The sequence below is a fragment of the Molothrus ater genome, chromosome 2 (assembly GCF_012460135.2).
Source record: "Molothrus ater isolate BHLD 08-10-18 breed brown headed cowbird chromosome 2, BPBGC_Mater_1.1, whole genome shotgun sequence".
NCBI classification, from domain to species: Eukaryota; Metazoa; Chordata; class Aves; order Passeriformes; family Icteridae; genus Molothrus; species Molothrus ater.
In genome coordinates, this window is record NC_050479.2 from 26,700,254 (window position 1) to 26,716,270 (window position 16,017).

General features: G+C 50.6%; 1 protein-coding gene across 3 annotated transcripts; it reads right to left on the minus strand.

Moving 5' to 3' along the window:
- Nucleotides 1-5,970: 5,970 nt before the first annotated feature.
- Nucleotides 5,971-14,433, minus strand: LOC118690744 (uncharacterized). Of its 3 annotated transcripts, none has more exons than XM_036389693.2 (2): nt 13,543-14,433; nt 5,971-7,710 (listed from the first exon to the last, which is right to left on the minus strand). In XM_036389693.2, exon 2 carries the CDS (start codon nt 7,692-7,694, stop codon nt 6,474-6,476), a length of 1,221 nt encoding a protein of 406 aa, XP_036245586.1. In that variant the 5' UTR covers nt 7,695-7,710; nt 13,543-14,433; the 3' UTR covers nt 5,971-6,473. The 3 variants fall into 3 exon arrangements, with proteins under 3 accessions (XP_036245586.1, XP_036245579.1, XP_036245592.1); XM_036389686.2 differs by lacking the exon at nt 13,543-14,433 and adding an exon at nt 12,056-12,300; XM_036389699.2 differs by lacking the exon at nt 13,543-14,433 and adding an exon at nt 11,087-11,250.
- Between the last annotated feature and the right edge of the window lie 1,584 nt (nt 14,434-16,017).

A 16,017-nucleotide genomic window follows, 5' to 3' on the forward strand; every position in this document is an offset into this window, starting at 1 on the left:
TTTGTCTTCCTTTCATGGTAGAAATGAGGTTTATGCATTTACCTTTGGCCCAGGTCTGTCTTCTGCATTAAAAAGTCAGAAGGTGACTGAACCTGTCAGGCTTTCTCTGCCTTTCTCATCGAGAGGCCAACAATTTCTCCTGCAAGTTTTTTGAAATAAAAAATTTAGCATGTAAGAGAACCCCAGTCCCTCAGGCAGTGTGGCACAGTGAAGGAACATTCTTTGCATCTGTCTTTCTATCTAGTTTCAGAGTTTGAGGTGTGATTTTTTTTTTTGTGTGTGTGTGTGTGTTACGCTTTTTCCTTTGCTGCATTGTGTCTCACTAATAATGCCTCTCATTTGCCTCTCTCCTGTATTTTGCAGTTTGACAGAAGAAAACACACTGGCATTTTTGCTAGGGAGCACAGTTATTTTGTGTCTGAAATAAAGACATCTGATCTGCAGCCTGAGCAATTCAGGGAAACAAAACTGGGAAAACATCTTGGAGCTGAACTGAGCTGATGCTCCCACTGTTTTCAGCCTCAGAGAAAGCAATAATAGCAAGGAGGGGTATTTGCAATAGTGCTGTGCTGGGTTTATGATAGCACAGCATGATCAGGCAGTGGAAAAGGCCAAGCAGCCTCTCTTCAGGGCTTCGCTGGTCTCTGCTTTTCTGGCCTGCTCTTGTTTGTCAAGGGCTGCAGACCCCACCATGAGCCTAGCCATATCCCTCTGCTCACCCTCTGCCTCCTGGGAATCCAAAGGAAATTACTGCTATGAAAAACTGCTAAACTGACTGCAAAAATAAACCTAGCAAAGCCCAGTGGTGTTTCTTTCAGACATGGTTTAGTGCCAAAGTCTGCTGTTTTGGGACAACTTACTACTGCTTGTGGTGTATTTCAGATGATGGCAAACAGGGTCCTTGGGAACATTAAACATGCCTTGAAACATCTCCAGCAGTTTGACCTCATCACCTTCCACTGAAGGGGTATCTCTGTCTGCACAGGCTATCACAGTCTATAGAGTTTCAGGTGGTGTTGCAAGAAAACAAGCCACATGCCCAGCTGAATGCCCATCTGCAAAGCTGCACCCTGGCTCTTATTACACTCAAAGTCTTGTTCATGGACAAAAGGGATACTCATCAATTAAAGCCAAGAATTTTTTGATAACATATATGAAATTTCAAGAGTCTAATCATTATTACTCCAAATCCAGCAGTTACAGGAAAGAGTAACACATAAGAACCATCCTCACATTTTCAGCCTTGGCGTTTTTTCCTTGATTTTGCATTCCTCTGTCCACTGCTTCTTGGGGTCCTAAGGTGGTGGAGTGTTGTGGGTGGCAGAGACAACCAGAGGAAGGGACATCCAGAGACATCCATCAACTGGCTCAGCCTTCAAACCTGGACTTCTCCAGCCTGACCTCACCATGGCTGTTGTGGCACTGTCTTCTTGTGAGATATGGCTCCCCTCCCCTCCTTTGCTCCTTCCTTCATGCCTCCCTACTTCAAAGACTGTTGAGATACTGCTTAGCCAAGCTATTAATAATTTAATAACTCTTCAGTCTTACTTCCTAAGCCAGTTAACTTAAACTCTGTTACTGACATTTTCTTTTGAACTCCTCTCAGCTTGTCTGTGGCTTGAGGGTAAAAAGGTGTCCAGAATTGAATGGTGCTCAAGATGTGTCCTCCCCAACCTCAAATCCTCTAAAATCCATGGCAATGTGCCTGCTGGCTTAAGTTTACTTGGGGATCTGGCCTAAATAGAAGAATACTGCTTTGTCAGCTTGATAGCATCATGTCTCAGCATGAGCCACTCAAAATTATGTATGGCTTTTTTTTTTTTTTTTTTTTTTTTTGACACAGCCCTATTAAGTTGTATTTAGAGGATGTAAGTTGATGTCAGCCAAAGTGGACACTCCCTGACCATGACGGAACCTTGCCAGATCCTGGTGAGAAGATAACTGGTTTTTTGGTCATATATTCAGAGCCTGCTCCCTAGCAGGCACTGAAAGCTTCTGCCCTGCCCAACACCACAGGGAGCCCAGCTCAGGTAAGGAAGGCTGGAGCTGTCAGGGTTTGCCTGCACACAGCAGGTTTGCAGAGCCCTTGGCTGTGTTGCTTTGTACCTTAACTCTGCATCAGACTGTGCAGGGAAAGGTCAGCTCCAGCCAGGTGGGAAATCAATACCAGTGGAAAACATTTTATCAAGCTGTGGGTGTTAAAATGCCACTGGGAAAATCTGCTTTTACAGATGCCCCTCTTCATTGAAAATTTTCTTCAAATATGCATGGCTGATTCCTCCATTGATGTCAGTCTGATTAATACCATATTTGCTAAAAGATCAATCCCCACAGGCCTTATTTCCACTACAGCTAACAATCAAGTTATCAAGTATATAAATATTTGACAGATTTTTTTAAATACATATATATATTATTTTGTTTTTTTCCAGGCTGATATCAGGAAGCAAGGGCTAGAAAGTGTAGAATTATCTTCCAGTACAATCACAGTGGCTGTTCAGCTGTTAATGAGCTCACTTTAGCATGCACACATCCTTTTACAGTCCTTGTCCCTCTGGAGCTGCTCAGTTATCCTCCTGGCTTTGTTACAACAAAACAATGCTGTTTTTATTGATGTGGCTCCTGTCATTGCATATGAAGATACTTGGTTAAACAAAGTATTCTGAGCTATCAAAAAGCATATGGAATGGTGCTATGCTATAAAGGACCCCAAACTCATTTTTTTCCCCAGAGACTCAACTCTCACTGCCTCTCACTGCAGCAGGGGTGTCAGTGGGGCTGTGTGGTGCTGCCCTGCACCCCTACAGGCCGCAGCAGTGGGGTGCTGGCATGGGCAGCCACCACAGCATCCCTTGGAGATGCCCATGAGGATGGAGTGCAGGGGGATCAGCCCCCAGGGTCATCCATGGTGACCTGATGTGGTGGTTTGACAGGTGCATTGGTGGGTCAGTGGCAGAATTCTTACCTGCCATGTGGGAGGCCTGGGTTTGATTCCTGGCCAATGCACCCAACTGGCACAATGCCAGTGCCCCCATGAGAATACCCTCTCCCTGGTTTCTGCTGTGAGATGTGACCAGGAATAAGCAAAACAGGCTCCCACTTAGAAATAAAAAAAAATTTATTAACTAAACTGCCAGGGAAGGGGAAAATAAGAAACACACAAGGAAAATGAAAACTTCACAAATACATCTCCTCCTCCTCCCCACCAAGTTTCCAATACATCCATCCTTCAGATCACCAACTCTCGGTCCATCACCACCCTTTAGATAATCAATTCTCAGTTAATCAAGGAGTGAGGAGTCCCTCTTGTGCCACAGGCTTCCCCAGGAAACACAGTTGAGACCTCTTGTGTTTCCTGTCACATGTGGCACTGCCCAGAGATCATCTGCCATGGTGACATCTTCCATCCATGCCCAATGCTCTCACCACTGCACATGGACCAGAGCTGCTTCTAGGGCTTTCCTTTTAAGGGTGCTTTGTCCAGTTCCAAAAAAAGAGCACAGTCTCTCACTTTCGGGACACCTGTCCCCCCCAAATTCACCTCTTGGGGCTGAGGGGTCTCAGGAACAGAGATCTTCTCCTCCACTGAACATCGAGGGCACCAACCACCCTCCTCACCCGTTGTCTCTGTTCATGCACTCCCGTAACATCACTGCACTCCCTTGGCTCCAAGCCATTGCCTCCCCCTAAATGCAGTCTCTGTGTCACAGGAAAAAAATGGCTCTGTCCATGGCTATACAAGAAAAGTCCAGCCAAAGGCCACTCCATCACCTCCTCCCACCTAAGATTCCTCTCTCGTGGCCCATTTCCTCTTATCTCATCTCTATCTCTCTTCTCATTCAGCTCCAGGAGGATCAGCATTTGTAAGGTTTCCATCATCCAAGAAAAGGGTTTAAAATCTGAGGCTTTGCCTGTCCAGAACTCCCATGGCTGCCCTGTCGGGCATTTTCTCGCCGCACCCCCCCCTAACCTTCTCTCCTTCTCAGCCGGCTACTATCAAATTTCAAGGTGGCACAGGCACAGGCACCGGCTCTCTCTCTCCTGAGGGGGGTTGCTGCCCGATGTCTCTTGGTGCTCCTCCACCCTTCCATCCTCAGGGCCCTGCCCCAGTCTACCTCACCCGGCCGCATGGCTCCCCCTCCCTCACCCAGCCGCACCAGCTGGGCATGGCAGAGGTCTGACCTGTTTCCCTGCCAGAACCCCAGAGAGCCTCCCAGCGCAGAGCCCTGCTTTAACCCCGTGTTCTTAGAGGCGGATCCAATGTCCCAATGGCCACATTAGGTGCCAATATAAAAATCTGAGCACCCATTGGCCTGGCCACAGCATCCCAGAAAACATACTTCCTGTTAAACCACCTCACCTGCACATCACTGCATAGCTCTAGAGACCATGGCCAATCTCACCTTCACTTCTCCAGAACAGGGGCATTTTTAATGCTAAGGGCCATTTTTAAATGGTGTCTAAATTATTCAGGAAACAGCAAAAATAATACATTCAGTCCTCATCCAGGCACAGAAATATTTCTCTGGTTCCAGTAAATGTTGGTAAGTGGGAAAAGATGATGGAGACTTTTCCTAATAGAGTGACTGTAAGTGCAAAGATCCTCAAGAAAAAAGGAAGTGAGAGAAATTTGAGGACAAGGGCTGAGAACAAGCAGATTTTAGTATCAGTTTATCTCTGTGTTGTACCTGCTTGTACAGCCATTAAACCACCAGCCTAGGCTACCTTGTCTTCTGAGAAAGTCTTATCCATAGCAACCTGGTATTAAAAAGGTACATGGTTAAAGATGAAATAGTTGTACTTTTGGCTACTTAGCTATAAGATTTGAAAAAATGGGTCTTCAGAGAGACAAGGTGAACAGTTTTAATGGAGATACTATTAATTCAAATGTTGTCTGAATTAACATTTCAAAGGAAGACCAGAAATTAGAAAAATTATATACAAATTATAGAAAAATTCCTATAAAATTGAGTGTTTCACTATACAGGTTAGGAGCACTTTTATGTTTAGCTATCATCCTGCTGGGATTGGAACATTTCATAGTATGGCTATGCATTAGAATTTCAGTATCAGTACATCTTCATATTGATCTGAATGCCTGGGATCAGCATCCATAATGGATGATGACACTTATGAACCCAAGGTACCCTTATGCAACACCACTATTTAGAATTTACCACTGCTATAAGCAGAAATTGTGGAGATACTTGTGAATGCCAGTTGTGGAGATACTTGTGAATGCCAGGCCTGAGTCTCAAAATATATTCCAGTTGTTATAAAGAACTTGTTTTGTTCCTAAGCTATAATACTGGCTCAAAGATTTATTCATTGCATTTATAAGTTGCTGTGAATGTGGAGTTAGATTTATTCTTTCCTAGAAATATATTAAGATTGGTGTATTTGGCAGGGTACATGGCAAAGATCACCAGCCATCTCACAGAATAATGAACCTGCTTCTGATCTGACACATACAGCATTGCCAGAAAGCCAAACTTGAACCTGAATCCCTCAAGTGAAGAGAAAAAACTGATTCAGCCTTCAGTCTACCCAAATGGCTTCAAAGACCCTGTTTGAGACTCATGACACAGAGTTCAGTAAAAATCCCACTCCCCCCACCACTCATCCTCCACTCCTGCTGGGTAGAACTCTTCTTGCTGAGGGAATTCAGTGAAGTGAGACACATCTGCATAATGACAGTTCTTAGAAAGAGAGATTACAGAATTGTTCATTAGTCTCTTTTAAACAAAGGAGCCTAATTTATCTTTTTAAATAGTTTATACTGAAGCTGTGGCTGTTTTTAAGGGGGGCCCGGCTGAAGGGATTTAGAGAATCCAGCCACCTTCAGCTACACCGGCACTCCCCTGGCACGAAGCCAGAAGCATGTGCCGACCGTGGGTGGGGTGAGAGGAAACAGTCACCGATATTGAAGCAACCACGCCGCAGGAGTGAAGAAAAGAGACGGCCCTCCTCTGCTGGGTGAATTAACTTGGTTTAATCCAGGGTAGGGGAAGTGCAGGGTGGCCACCCAAAGGTGGCGAGCGGAGGAGGAGCCCCGGGCCCCTCCGGGGACCAGGTTTTACAGGGAAGGGGTGGGTACACAAGAAACCAATCACAGAACGAAAATTTGCATACATTGAAGACTGATGGGTGGTGTGGATCAATGGGGATAGGTCAGGGGAGGAGCCCAGGCCAACCAGCCAGTCACTCGACACCCTAGCTGGAAGATTCTGGAACTTGGGGCGGGGTGCCAGTGATTGGCAGAAGGCCTGGGGAGGGGATACAAGGACAAATAAGGGATAATGAGGGAAAATGAGGAGGGGAAAACCGTGATTGACATAACTGGGGGTTTGAGCCAGACCAACTTGCCAAGCTAGGAGAGGGGAGAACGGAACAAACCAAACACAAACCACAACATCTCCCCCTTTTTTGTTTTAAAAAGAAAAGGAAGGGAGAAAACAAACAGTCCCTTATAATCAGGCGGCAGTTGTCTCTTGTGCTGTTTTAACCAATCCCCACATTAGGGAGCAGGCGATGACAATTATGAATATAACTAAAACAAAATATAAGACAGACCGAACTATGGACCCGGCCCATCCTGACAGTCCCCAGCCCTTGAACAGGTTCCCCAGCCAGTCCGATGTCTCACTCTTAACCTCGTGGACGAGCTCTTTCATCTTGCGTATGGAGACCCTCGCATCTTCTGCCTTGGATGACAGATTTAAACAGCACAGGCCCTCGAATTCCTCACAGCTGTGGTGGTGGAGTAGCAGGAGGAAGTCGATGGCCGCCCGATTTTGCAAGGTCGCCTTCCTAGTTGTTTCCTCGTCTGCGAGGAGGTCAGTCAAGGCAGCCGAGGTAAAATTTGCTTGCTTTGCCACCCAACACTCCAGGCGGCCCAATTCACCCAGAGACTTCGCGATCGACACCCACGGCAAAAAGAGAGTGAGCGCGACCGATTTTGGTTTGGCCCAATGTTCAATTTTGGAGTCGCAGTCTGGGTCGAAATCACGAAGATCTCTTTTGGATATTGCCAATTTAGACTGCGATCTCTTATATTTCCAATCCCTAATTTGAGTGACGTTGGGGTTAAGCAGCGTCAGCTTGCCAAACGTACAGACGCCTCCGGCCAGACGAGGGGGGATGCCAGCCCATGCCCGGTCTCCGCAAATGAAAAATGTTCCTCGGGGCAGCGCCAGCGGTTTGGTGTCTGAGGTAGATGCAAAGGGCAACCGGATGGTGAAATTGCACCATTGCGCTGCTTGGTACTCCGGGCTAGGCGGCCCGATGAAGGAGTACCTCGAGGAACCGAAAAGGGGGGAATACTGAAACCAGATACAAGCCGATGCTCTAGCGGAGCCGACTAGATGGAGCTCTGGGGGGTCGGACTGCAGGGGGGTCAATTTCCTGAGCCCGTCCCTCCAGGCGTTCTGGGCGTCTACCATGAGGGGCGGATTGTAAGTAACATTAAAGGGGTAAGGAAACTCAAAAGGAGGGAGAGGGATCCCCACTAGGCAGGACGACATCGGGTCTTCAGCAGAGCCAAGGTCCAGGCAGATGTGCTCCTGCCCCATGGCTTGAGCGAGGGTCCTCCACACGTTCGCCTTTGGCTGGGGAACTATCCAGGGGTTCGCAGGTGGTGGTAGAGTCTCGATAAGGAGGACTGTCAGGAGGGTAATGATGGTCATCGGGTCCATGCAGGCGGGAGATCAACTAAAAAGAAACAGAAATATAAATTAAGAAGGTCTGGCTTGAGAGGGGGGGGGTCAGGACCGTGGTCAATGGTGGCTCGCCCACCAGTTCCGCCGTTTCCGCCGCCAGCACGCCTCTGCTACCTGTGGGACCGGTTCCGGTTTTGCACCCCGCTTAGGGCGGTAGGGCTTGACCCACTTTGATGGAATCCATCTCGGACCTGAGGGAGTGGACACGCAAGCGTAACCCCTACCCCAGGTCACGAGATCAAATGGCCCTTCCGTTTTCCAGGTCTCCGGATCCTTAATGAGGACCGGGGGCCTGGCCCTAGGTCGCAGCTCCTCGTGCTTCCCGAAGTGTCGCACTATGGGCGGGTTGAGATTTTCAAAGGAGCAATTTAGAAAGTTGATAGTATACAACGCCCGTGCGAGACGGATGTGAGGGGACTCCACCTTCACTGCCGAATGCTGTTGCTCCAAAACCCTTTTAAGGCTCTGGTGGGTCCTCTCCACCACGGCTTGGCCTGTCGGGGAATAGGGGATGCCGGTCTTGTGTTCTATTCCCCATTGCTGTAGGAAGCTCCGCAGTTCCTTGGATTTGTAAGCTGGGCCGTTATCTGTTTTGATTACCTTAGGGATGCCCAGGACCGCGAATGCCTGAAGCATATGCTTCCTGCAATCTGCAGCCCTCTCACCTGTGTGGGCAGAGGCAAAGACAGCACTAGAGAAAGTGTCCACAGAGACATGTACAAACTTAAAGCGGCCGAATGATGGATAATGGGTTACGTCCATCTGCCACACCTCGCAGCTGGACAAACCACGGGGGTTAGCTCCGAGAGGGACAGAAGGGAGCTGGTGGGACTGGCAGTGAGGACATGTAGCCACAATGGCCTTGGCCTGTTCGCGCGTCAGATGGAACTGCCGAACCAGGCCAGGCGCATTCTGATGGAACAACTGGTGGCTGATCTTGGCTTGACTGAAGAGATCAGGGAGCGGGGCCACTTGAACAGGGGCGGCAAGGGCATCGGCTCGCCGGTTGCCCTCCGCTATGAACCCCGGCAAATCGGTGTGTGATCTCACGTGCATGACATAAAAGGGTTGCTCTCGGTGGGAGACCAATTGAACCAATTTGGAGAGCAAGTCGTACAATTTTGGGTTTGACACCTCCTGCAGCACAGCATTTTCAGCTCTGGACACTACACCCGCTACATAGGCTGAATCCGTAACTAAATTGAAAGGTCCAGGGAACCTCTCAAAGGCTCTGACGACTGCGTCCAACTCGGCAATTTGAGGTGAACCTTCAACCTCGGTGACATCGGACTCCCACTCCCGAGTTTGGGGATTCCTCCAAGTCATGACTGACTTATGGGATCTTCCAGACGCGTCAGTAAAAATGGTCATTGCCTTTAGAGGAGTTCTGCTCTGGATCGATTTTATAGATAATACGAACTCCTGATTGAATAATTTATGGGCCGGCCGATCAACACTAATTTGGCCGGAGTAGCTATCTAGAGCGAACTGCAAAGCTGCATTCGTTTGCAGGAGGCTGTCAATTACCTTTTGTTTTAGGTGGCCCGAATTTAATTTAAGAGGAATGTATATGCACGCAAGATCAACGCCTGCCAGCTCTCTGATCCTCAGCCTAGCTTTCCGGATCAACTCTGCCACCAGTTCAGCAGGCTGTGTCATTCTCTTGGACCGATGGTGGCTGAGGAACACCCACTCAATGATTAAGAGGGGGTCACTCGAGCCCCGGTCCCTGCCTTTGGTGGCGTTGTCCCACTGAAAAATCACCCCGTGGAGGTGTGGCAGTTTGCCGCAAATAATGAATTTAAATGGCAGGCCCGGATGACAGCGGTGGGCCTGCCTAGCCGAAATGAGTCTCTGGATTTTCTCTAGTGCAATCCTCGCCTCTGGGGTAAGGGTCCTGGGAGAACTTAGCTCCTCTCCCCCTCTCAATAAATTGAAAAGGGGGGCCAGGTCTTCTGTTGGTATGCCCAGCCAAGGTCTTACCCAATTCAAAGATCCACACAGCTGGTGAACATCCGCCAAGGTTTTGATAGTTGTTACAATAGCCAATTTCTGAGGAACAATGGTCCTCTTAGTAATTTCCAGGCCCAGATACTTCCAAGGCGGCACCCTTTGAATTTTTTCCTGTTGGAGCTCGAACCCTGCAGCAACCAGCGCATCGACTGTCAGGTCAAGGGCGTGGCCAAGTATGTCAGCGGTCGGGGCACACACCAGGATGTCATCCATGTAATGGTAAATGATGGCATCATTTACCACTGCACGTATTGGGGACAGCAAGGAAGCGACGTACCATTGGCAGATCACTGGGCTGCACTTTAGGCCTTGTGGAAGGACCCGCCAATGGTAGCGCTTGCTTGGGGACTCACGGTTGATGGAAGGAACCGTGAACGCAAAACGCGGGGCATCGTCCGGGTGGAGGGGAATTTGAAAAAAGCAATCCTTTATATCAATCACAGCCAATTCCCAATTTTGTGGGAGCATCGTTGGGGAGGGCATCCCTGGTTGGAGAGGCCCCATATCTTCTATAATGTTGTTGATTTGGCGGAGGTCGTGGAGAAGCCGCCACTTGTCCTTATTGGGCTTTTTGATGACAAACACGGGAGAATTCCACGGTGACGTGGTCTCCACGATATTGCCCTTAAGTAGTTGCTCCTCAACGAGCTCCTTGAGCGCCGCCAATTTCTGTTTATTAAGCGGCCACTGCACTACCTGGACTGGCTTATCTGATTTCCAATTGAGCTTCCAGGTAGGGCGCTCATCAGTGACCGCCGCCCGAAAAACCTGGGGAGCCGCTGGAAGGTCAATTCGGGCTCCCCACTGGGCTAGGAGGTCTCTCCCCCACAGGGGCTCCGTATAATCTAAAACGAATGGGCGTATAGAAGCCAATTGCCCATCAGGCCCCGTAATTTGCACGATGCTCTTAGATTGTCTGGCCAATTGTAAACCCCCAACACCACGGACGTGTCCAGGCGCGGTTTGCAACTCCCAATGCGACGGCCACTCCCGAGAAGGAATGACCGTGACATCCGCCCCAGTGTCCAAAAGGCCTTTTAGCTGTTTGCCTTCCCCCCCTTTTGTAATATAACAATTGAGGCAAGGTCTTTCGTGCCCCAAAACCTGGGCCCATGCGATGGTCGGCGTGGTGTTTTCTGATGTTTGATATAAATCCCAGGTTATTTCAGGCACTGGGATTGCCTGAGCTACAATCTGCCCTTTAGGCAAAAAGATGGGGGGCTGGACACAGTGCAGGCCGACGGCGAACACCCCCGGGTCCGATGGTAAGAGGCCCGGGATAATGTTCACCGTCGGTGGCGTGTGCTTAGTATCACCGACCACAACATACTTGCAGCGAATCCGTCCCCAGTTACCTGGGCACTCCGGGTTGACAGCAACGAGTTGAAGGTCGGAGGTCCTCAGGTGGAGAGCCTCCGAGAGCCGCAACCTATAGGGTGCAAAAGCAGAAGCGGTCGTTAGCACAGGTCTTGTTTGAATTGGTAAAACAGAAGTCAAGTCCGGTAAGTATTGGTCACATTTAGTTGGCGGCGGTCCCTGATCTCCCTTCCCCCTACGCGATGATGATAAATGGCCCGCCTGATTTTTGTCAGCGCGCAGGGGGGCACTGCGCTCCGATTTTAGTTTTTTGGGGGGTTAGCCCCCAACTGTCCCTGCTCCCTTTTAAATTTGTAAAATTCTGCCCGTAGGGGGCAGTCCGGCATCCAATGTCCAGTCCTCCCACACAAATGGCAGGGTGCGGAGGACTTCGACGAAACAGCTGCTGCAACACCCTGCTCGGTGGAGGGCTCTTCTGCCGCGGCGACCCGGGGAGGTTGAATCCTCCTCTTTTCGCTGTCCCTGGTGGTCAGTAGCGGGACCTTACGCGCGCACACTTCCAACATATCAGCCATCTGCGGTGCCGGGTGGAGGGGCAGGCTGAGGATGGCATCCCTGCATGCCTGGTTGGCATTTGAGGACGCCACCTCCCGCAAGATGGTGCTTCTAGCTCCTTCGTCCGACACCTGATGTTCAATGGCCTTCCTCAACTTCTCCACGAAGTCAAGGAAGGCCTCGTCTGGACCCTGAAAGATTCTAGAAAAGGCAGTTGGGGGCGCGCCCCCCGGCAGCAACAAAAAGGCTTTTTCTGCGGCAGCTGCCGACGCTTTAAGAGCCTCCCGGGGAAGGGTACTCGCCTGGGAGTACCCATCTTCCCAGTCCCCGGTCCCCAGGAGCTGGTCGATGGCCAAAGGGCGACCTGTGAAATCAACTCCCGATTGGGGTTGACTCCACAGGCTTGGGAGGGCTTCAGTCACCCCCCTCCTCCAGGCGGCTTCCCACATTACCCGCTCGGATGGATTCAGCAGGCAAGTGAAAAGCCGCCGGACATCGAAGGGGGTGATCTCTGCTTCGGAGAGTGTTGCTTCCAAAACTCCCCGGAAGTATTCACTCTCCCGGCCGTACTCCTTTTGGGCTTTGACCAGCTCCTTAATTTGTGAATGACTTAATGGGACCCATTGGCGACGCACTCCCCCACCCGCTTCTGGCTGGTAAACAACCGGAGCCGCCGATGGTACCATGGCCGGCTCCGGTTCCCGGCCTTTGCCCCCCCCCCCCCCGGGCCCCGAACCGTGGGAACCGGAGGGAGGGGCGTGGGAACCGGAAGAAGGGGAGGAGGGGGCGTGGCGGGAGACTGGGCGGCCCGATGACGAGGGGCCGTCCCCGGAGGCGGGAGCAGGAGGCGGGGCACAGTGGCAAGCGGTGGGCGGGGAAAGGGGCGGGATTGTGGGAGGAACGATGGGAGGAGCTATCATGGGAAAGGGAGGCGGGGAAACGAGATGGGAGGGGTCAGATAGAGGGTGGAGCTGGGGGGAGGTCGGGAGGGAAGGGGCGGGGAAAGGGGAGTGGCCGAGAGGCAGGAAGGGGTTGGAACTTGGAAGAAAAGGATTCTGGGATGAGGATGGGGGTTTTCCCGCCATCTCGACCATGCGGTCGCCTCCATTTTGGGCCACGCCGCGGCCATCTTGTGAAACCAGAGGCGACCCGGGGCAAACTGGGGATTCAACGAACTGGGGTACATAACTCTGGGGTTTGGGGACAGGAGCAGGGGAGGCAGGACAAGTCGAGGAGCCCCCGAGAGTTTGGCCAGAACTCTCGGGGCGGGGGGACCGGGTATTCTGGAGAGGGCCAGGGGATGATGGAACTCCCTGCGCCTGGCTGGTCTGGGGGGGTGCCCCCTTCAGAATCCCGGTTTTAAGTTTGGGCGTACGGGAAGGGGTATTCGGGACAGAGGGTGAGGAAACCGAACTGGGGTGCGAAACCGAACTGGGGCAACGTTTAACTCGAACTGTGGCCTGTTCTGAGCTCCCTTCTTCTTTTAATATTTTTCTAATTTGGGCAACAAGCCTGGCCAATTGTATGAGGGAAGCGTCGCCTGGCCTGAACAACTCCGAGAGTCGAGTTTTAACCCTCCGCCAAAAGGCCGGATTTTTGATCAGGTCAGGCGAAACCTCCGGGAACTCAGAAGAGACCCATTTTATTAATTTTTCAACAACAGGTTTTTCATAAACAATTCCCCCCCCAACAAGGATTCCCTCAACTTGGATAATAAGTCTCTTTTGGGCAGTGGACAGCTTAGCACCCATAGCTAGTAGAGACTTCCCACGAAGTCAAATGTCCACTACTAAGAACTTCGAGCCCAATCTGCCACGCAAAAGGAAAAACGAAAACTAAAAGGTGACCACCCACCGGCCCCTGCCTGTAAAATCAAGGGAGGGCGGCAGAACACCCTGGGGACTGGGGAGGACGACAGGGAGAGCGGCGAAACACTCACGTGTCCGGTGGGCTATCAAAGGAAAGCGCGGCGAAGCGGGTCCTGCGGCCGGACGGCTCGGGGTGCTCGAGGTCCCGTCCGGTCCCCGGGGAGCGCTGCCTCAGAGGGCCTGCTCACCTCGGGGTGCTGCTGCGTCCAAAGGACGGAGTCCAAAATCCGTAGGGTCCTTGCGAAGATTGTAAGTCCAGGCTCTACTGGTCCCGAATCCGGCCGACCAGGAGCAGGCAATCGATGCAGAGGGGCCCCACGTTGGGCGCCAGCAACTGAAGCTGTGGCTGTTTTTAAGGGGGGCCCGGCTGAAGGGATTTAGAGAATCCAGCCACCTTCAGCTACACCGGCACTCCCCTGGCACGAAGCCAGAAGCATGTGCCGACCGTGGGTGGGGTGAGAGGAAACAGTCACCGATATTGAAGCAACCACGCCGCAGGAGTGAAGAAAAGAGACGGCCCTCCTCTGCTGGGTGAATTAACTTGGTTTAATCCAGGGTAGGGGAAGTGCAGGGTGGCCACCCAAAGGTGGCGAGCGGAGGAGGAGCCCCGGGCCCCTCCGGGGACCAGGTTTTACAGGGAAGGGGTGGGTACACAAGAAACCAATCACAGAACGAAAATTTGCATACATTGAAGACTGATGGGTGGTGTGGATCAATGGGGATAGGTCAGGGGAGGAGCCCAGGCCAACCAGCCAGTCACTCGACACCCTAGCTGGAAGATTCTGGAACTTGGGGCGGGGTGCCAGTGATTGGCAGAAGGCCTGGGGAGGGGATACAAGGACAAATAAGGGATAATGAGGGAAAATGAGGAGGGGAAAACCGTGATTGACATAACTGGGGGTTTGAGCCAGACCAACTTGCCAAGCTAGGAGAGGGGAGAACGGAACAAACCAAACACAAACCACAACATTATACAAACTGCAATCAACCAGAGACACACAGACATGGCAGGTTTACAGGGGATGGGGAGGATGACACAGACACAGTGGGCATTCATGAGATCATCAAAAACTTATTTTGACAGGGTTGTGTTTGATAATTCTAGAAAGGCTTTTTTCAGCCCTAAAACACACATGTCCAGAAGCAAATTTTATCTACTATTACTTTCCGCCCTGGCCAGATTTTCATAATCTGTTCTAAAGTTCAATTCCAAACTCCCTTCTTCAGCTGTGACAACAATAGCATCACCCAGTGCACCAGGCCAACAGAACAGAGCAGGCTACTCCTTCCCACGGTCCCAGGACAGCAGCACCCTCTTAAGTGGAGGAGTACAGGGCAGAAGGTCTCACTGCTGACCTTTGATTTCTGTGCCCCTGTAAACAGCTGCTTTTTCTTGACTCAGCAAAGTCACCATAAATGCCAATATTGCAAAATGCAGTTATCAATATATGAATCATTAGCAGATGGCTCTGAGGATGGGTGACATGATATGAAGACTTTCAGGAAGAGGTCACAGGACCTGACCTAAGGCCACAGTACTCTTGGGGACACATAGGACTGTGCCTGCCTGCTGGGCTCCAAGGCTGTGTGTGGGATGCAGCTGGGTGGGTGCAAAGGCTGTCAGCTTTCAATGCACCTTGAGGAAAGCAATGAGTGTAGTTTGGCTGCCTGATGAAGTTGCTCATGCTTTCTCTTCACTTCTCTTTCTGTTGCTCTGTTTCTCTCCTGCATTTCATCTTCTACTTCCTTGACTCTTCCGCTGTTTTTGCAGCTGCTCATCCAGTGTTCTCTCCCACCATATCCCACTGGTCTTTGCCTGCCTCCAGCTGTGCCTTGTGCTGCTGCCAGTGGGGTGCTTCTGACAGGGGCAGCTGGCCTTGTTCCTGGACACAGCAACCATCTTCACATCACACGCTGGTGGTGGTTGCTGGTTTTGGGGATTTCCATCTCAGTCATATTAACTGTTCCAGGGGCAGTCAGAGCCCAGACCACAGGGCAAAGTGCATCACCTGTGCTCAGTGGGTAGTGTTCCCCACAAGTTGCCACCCAAAAGCCCTGCACAGAGGATGTGCCTGTGCTCAGCAAGTGAGAAAAAGCTTTCTAGGCTTATGATGGAAAATGTTTCTTGTCTAAGTGCCTGAAAAATATGGGCTCACTGAAACTTTGTCTTATTTAGAAAGTATTCTAAAATAATTTTTGGAAGTATCCAGAATGTTCCTAATTGAATATCTATTTATATCCCCAAGAGTGCACTGCAGGACTCACTTACAGATACCAGCACTCATCCAGAGCTGCTGCACCCCCTGGACATACTGGACAGAAGCAGGGTAACTGTGTGTATATGTACACACCCACTGCTGATTCCTGTGTTGTCATTCCACTGAAATGCCAAAAGTCTAGCTGTTTGGATTCTGTATTACTGGAGGTATGGGAGGGGGATTATGGATTTAGGCTGACATCACTTCTCTATTTATGTCCACAAGGAATGCATAGACATGTGTCTGGACCTTCCTAAACATTTCTGCAAATACATTTATAAATCAATG

Coding starts and splice junctions, on each gene's coding strand:
- LOC118690744 (XM_036389693.2), bottom strand. CDS start 7,694: ATGGACCCGATGACCATCATTACCCTCCTGACAGTCCTCCTTATCGAG.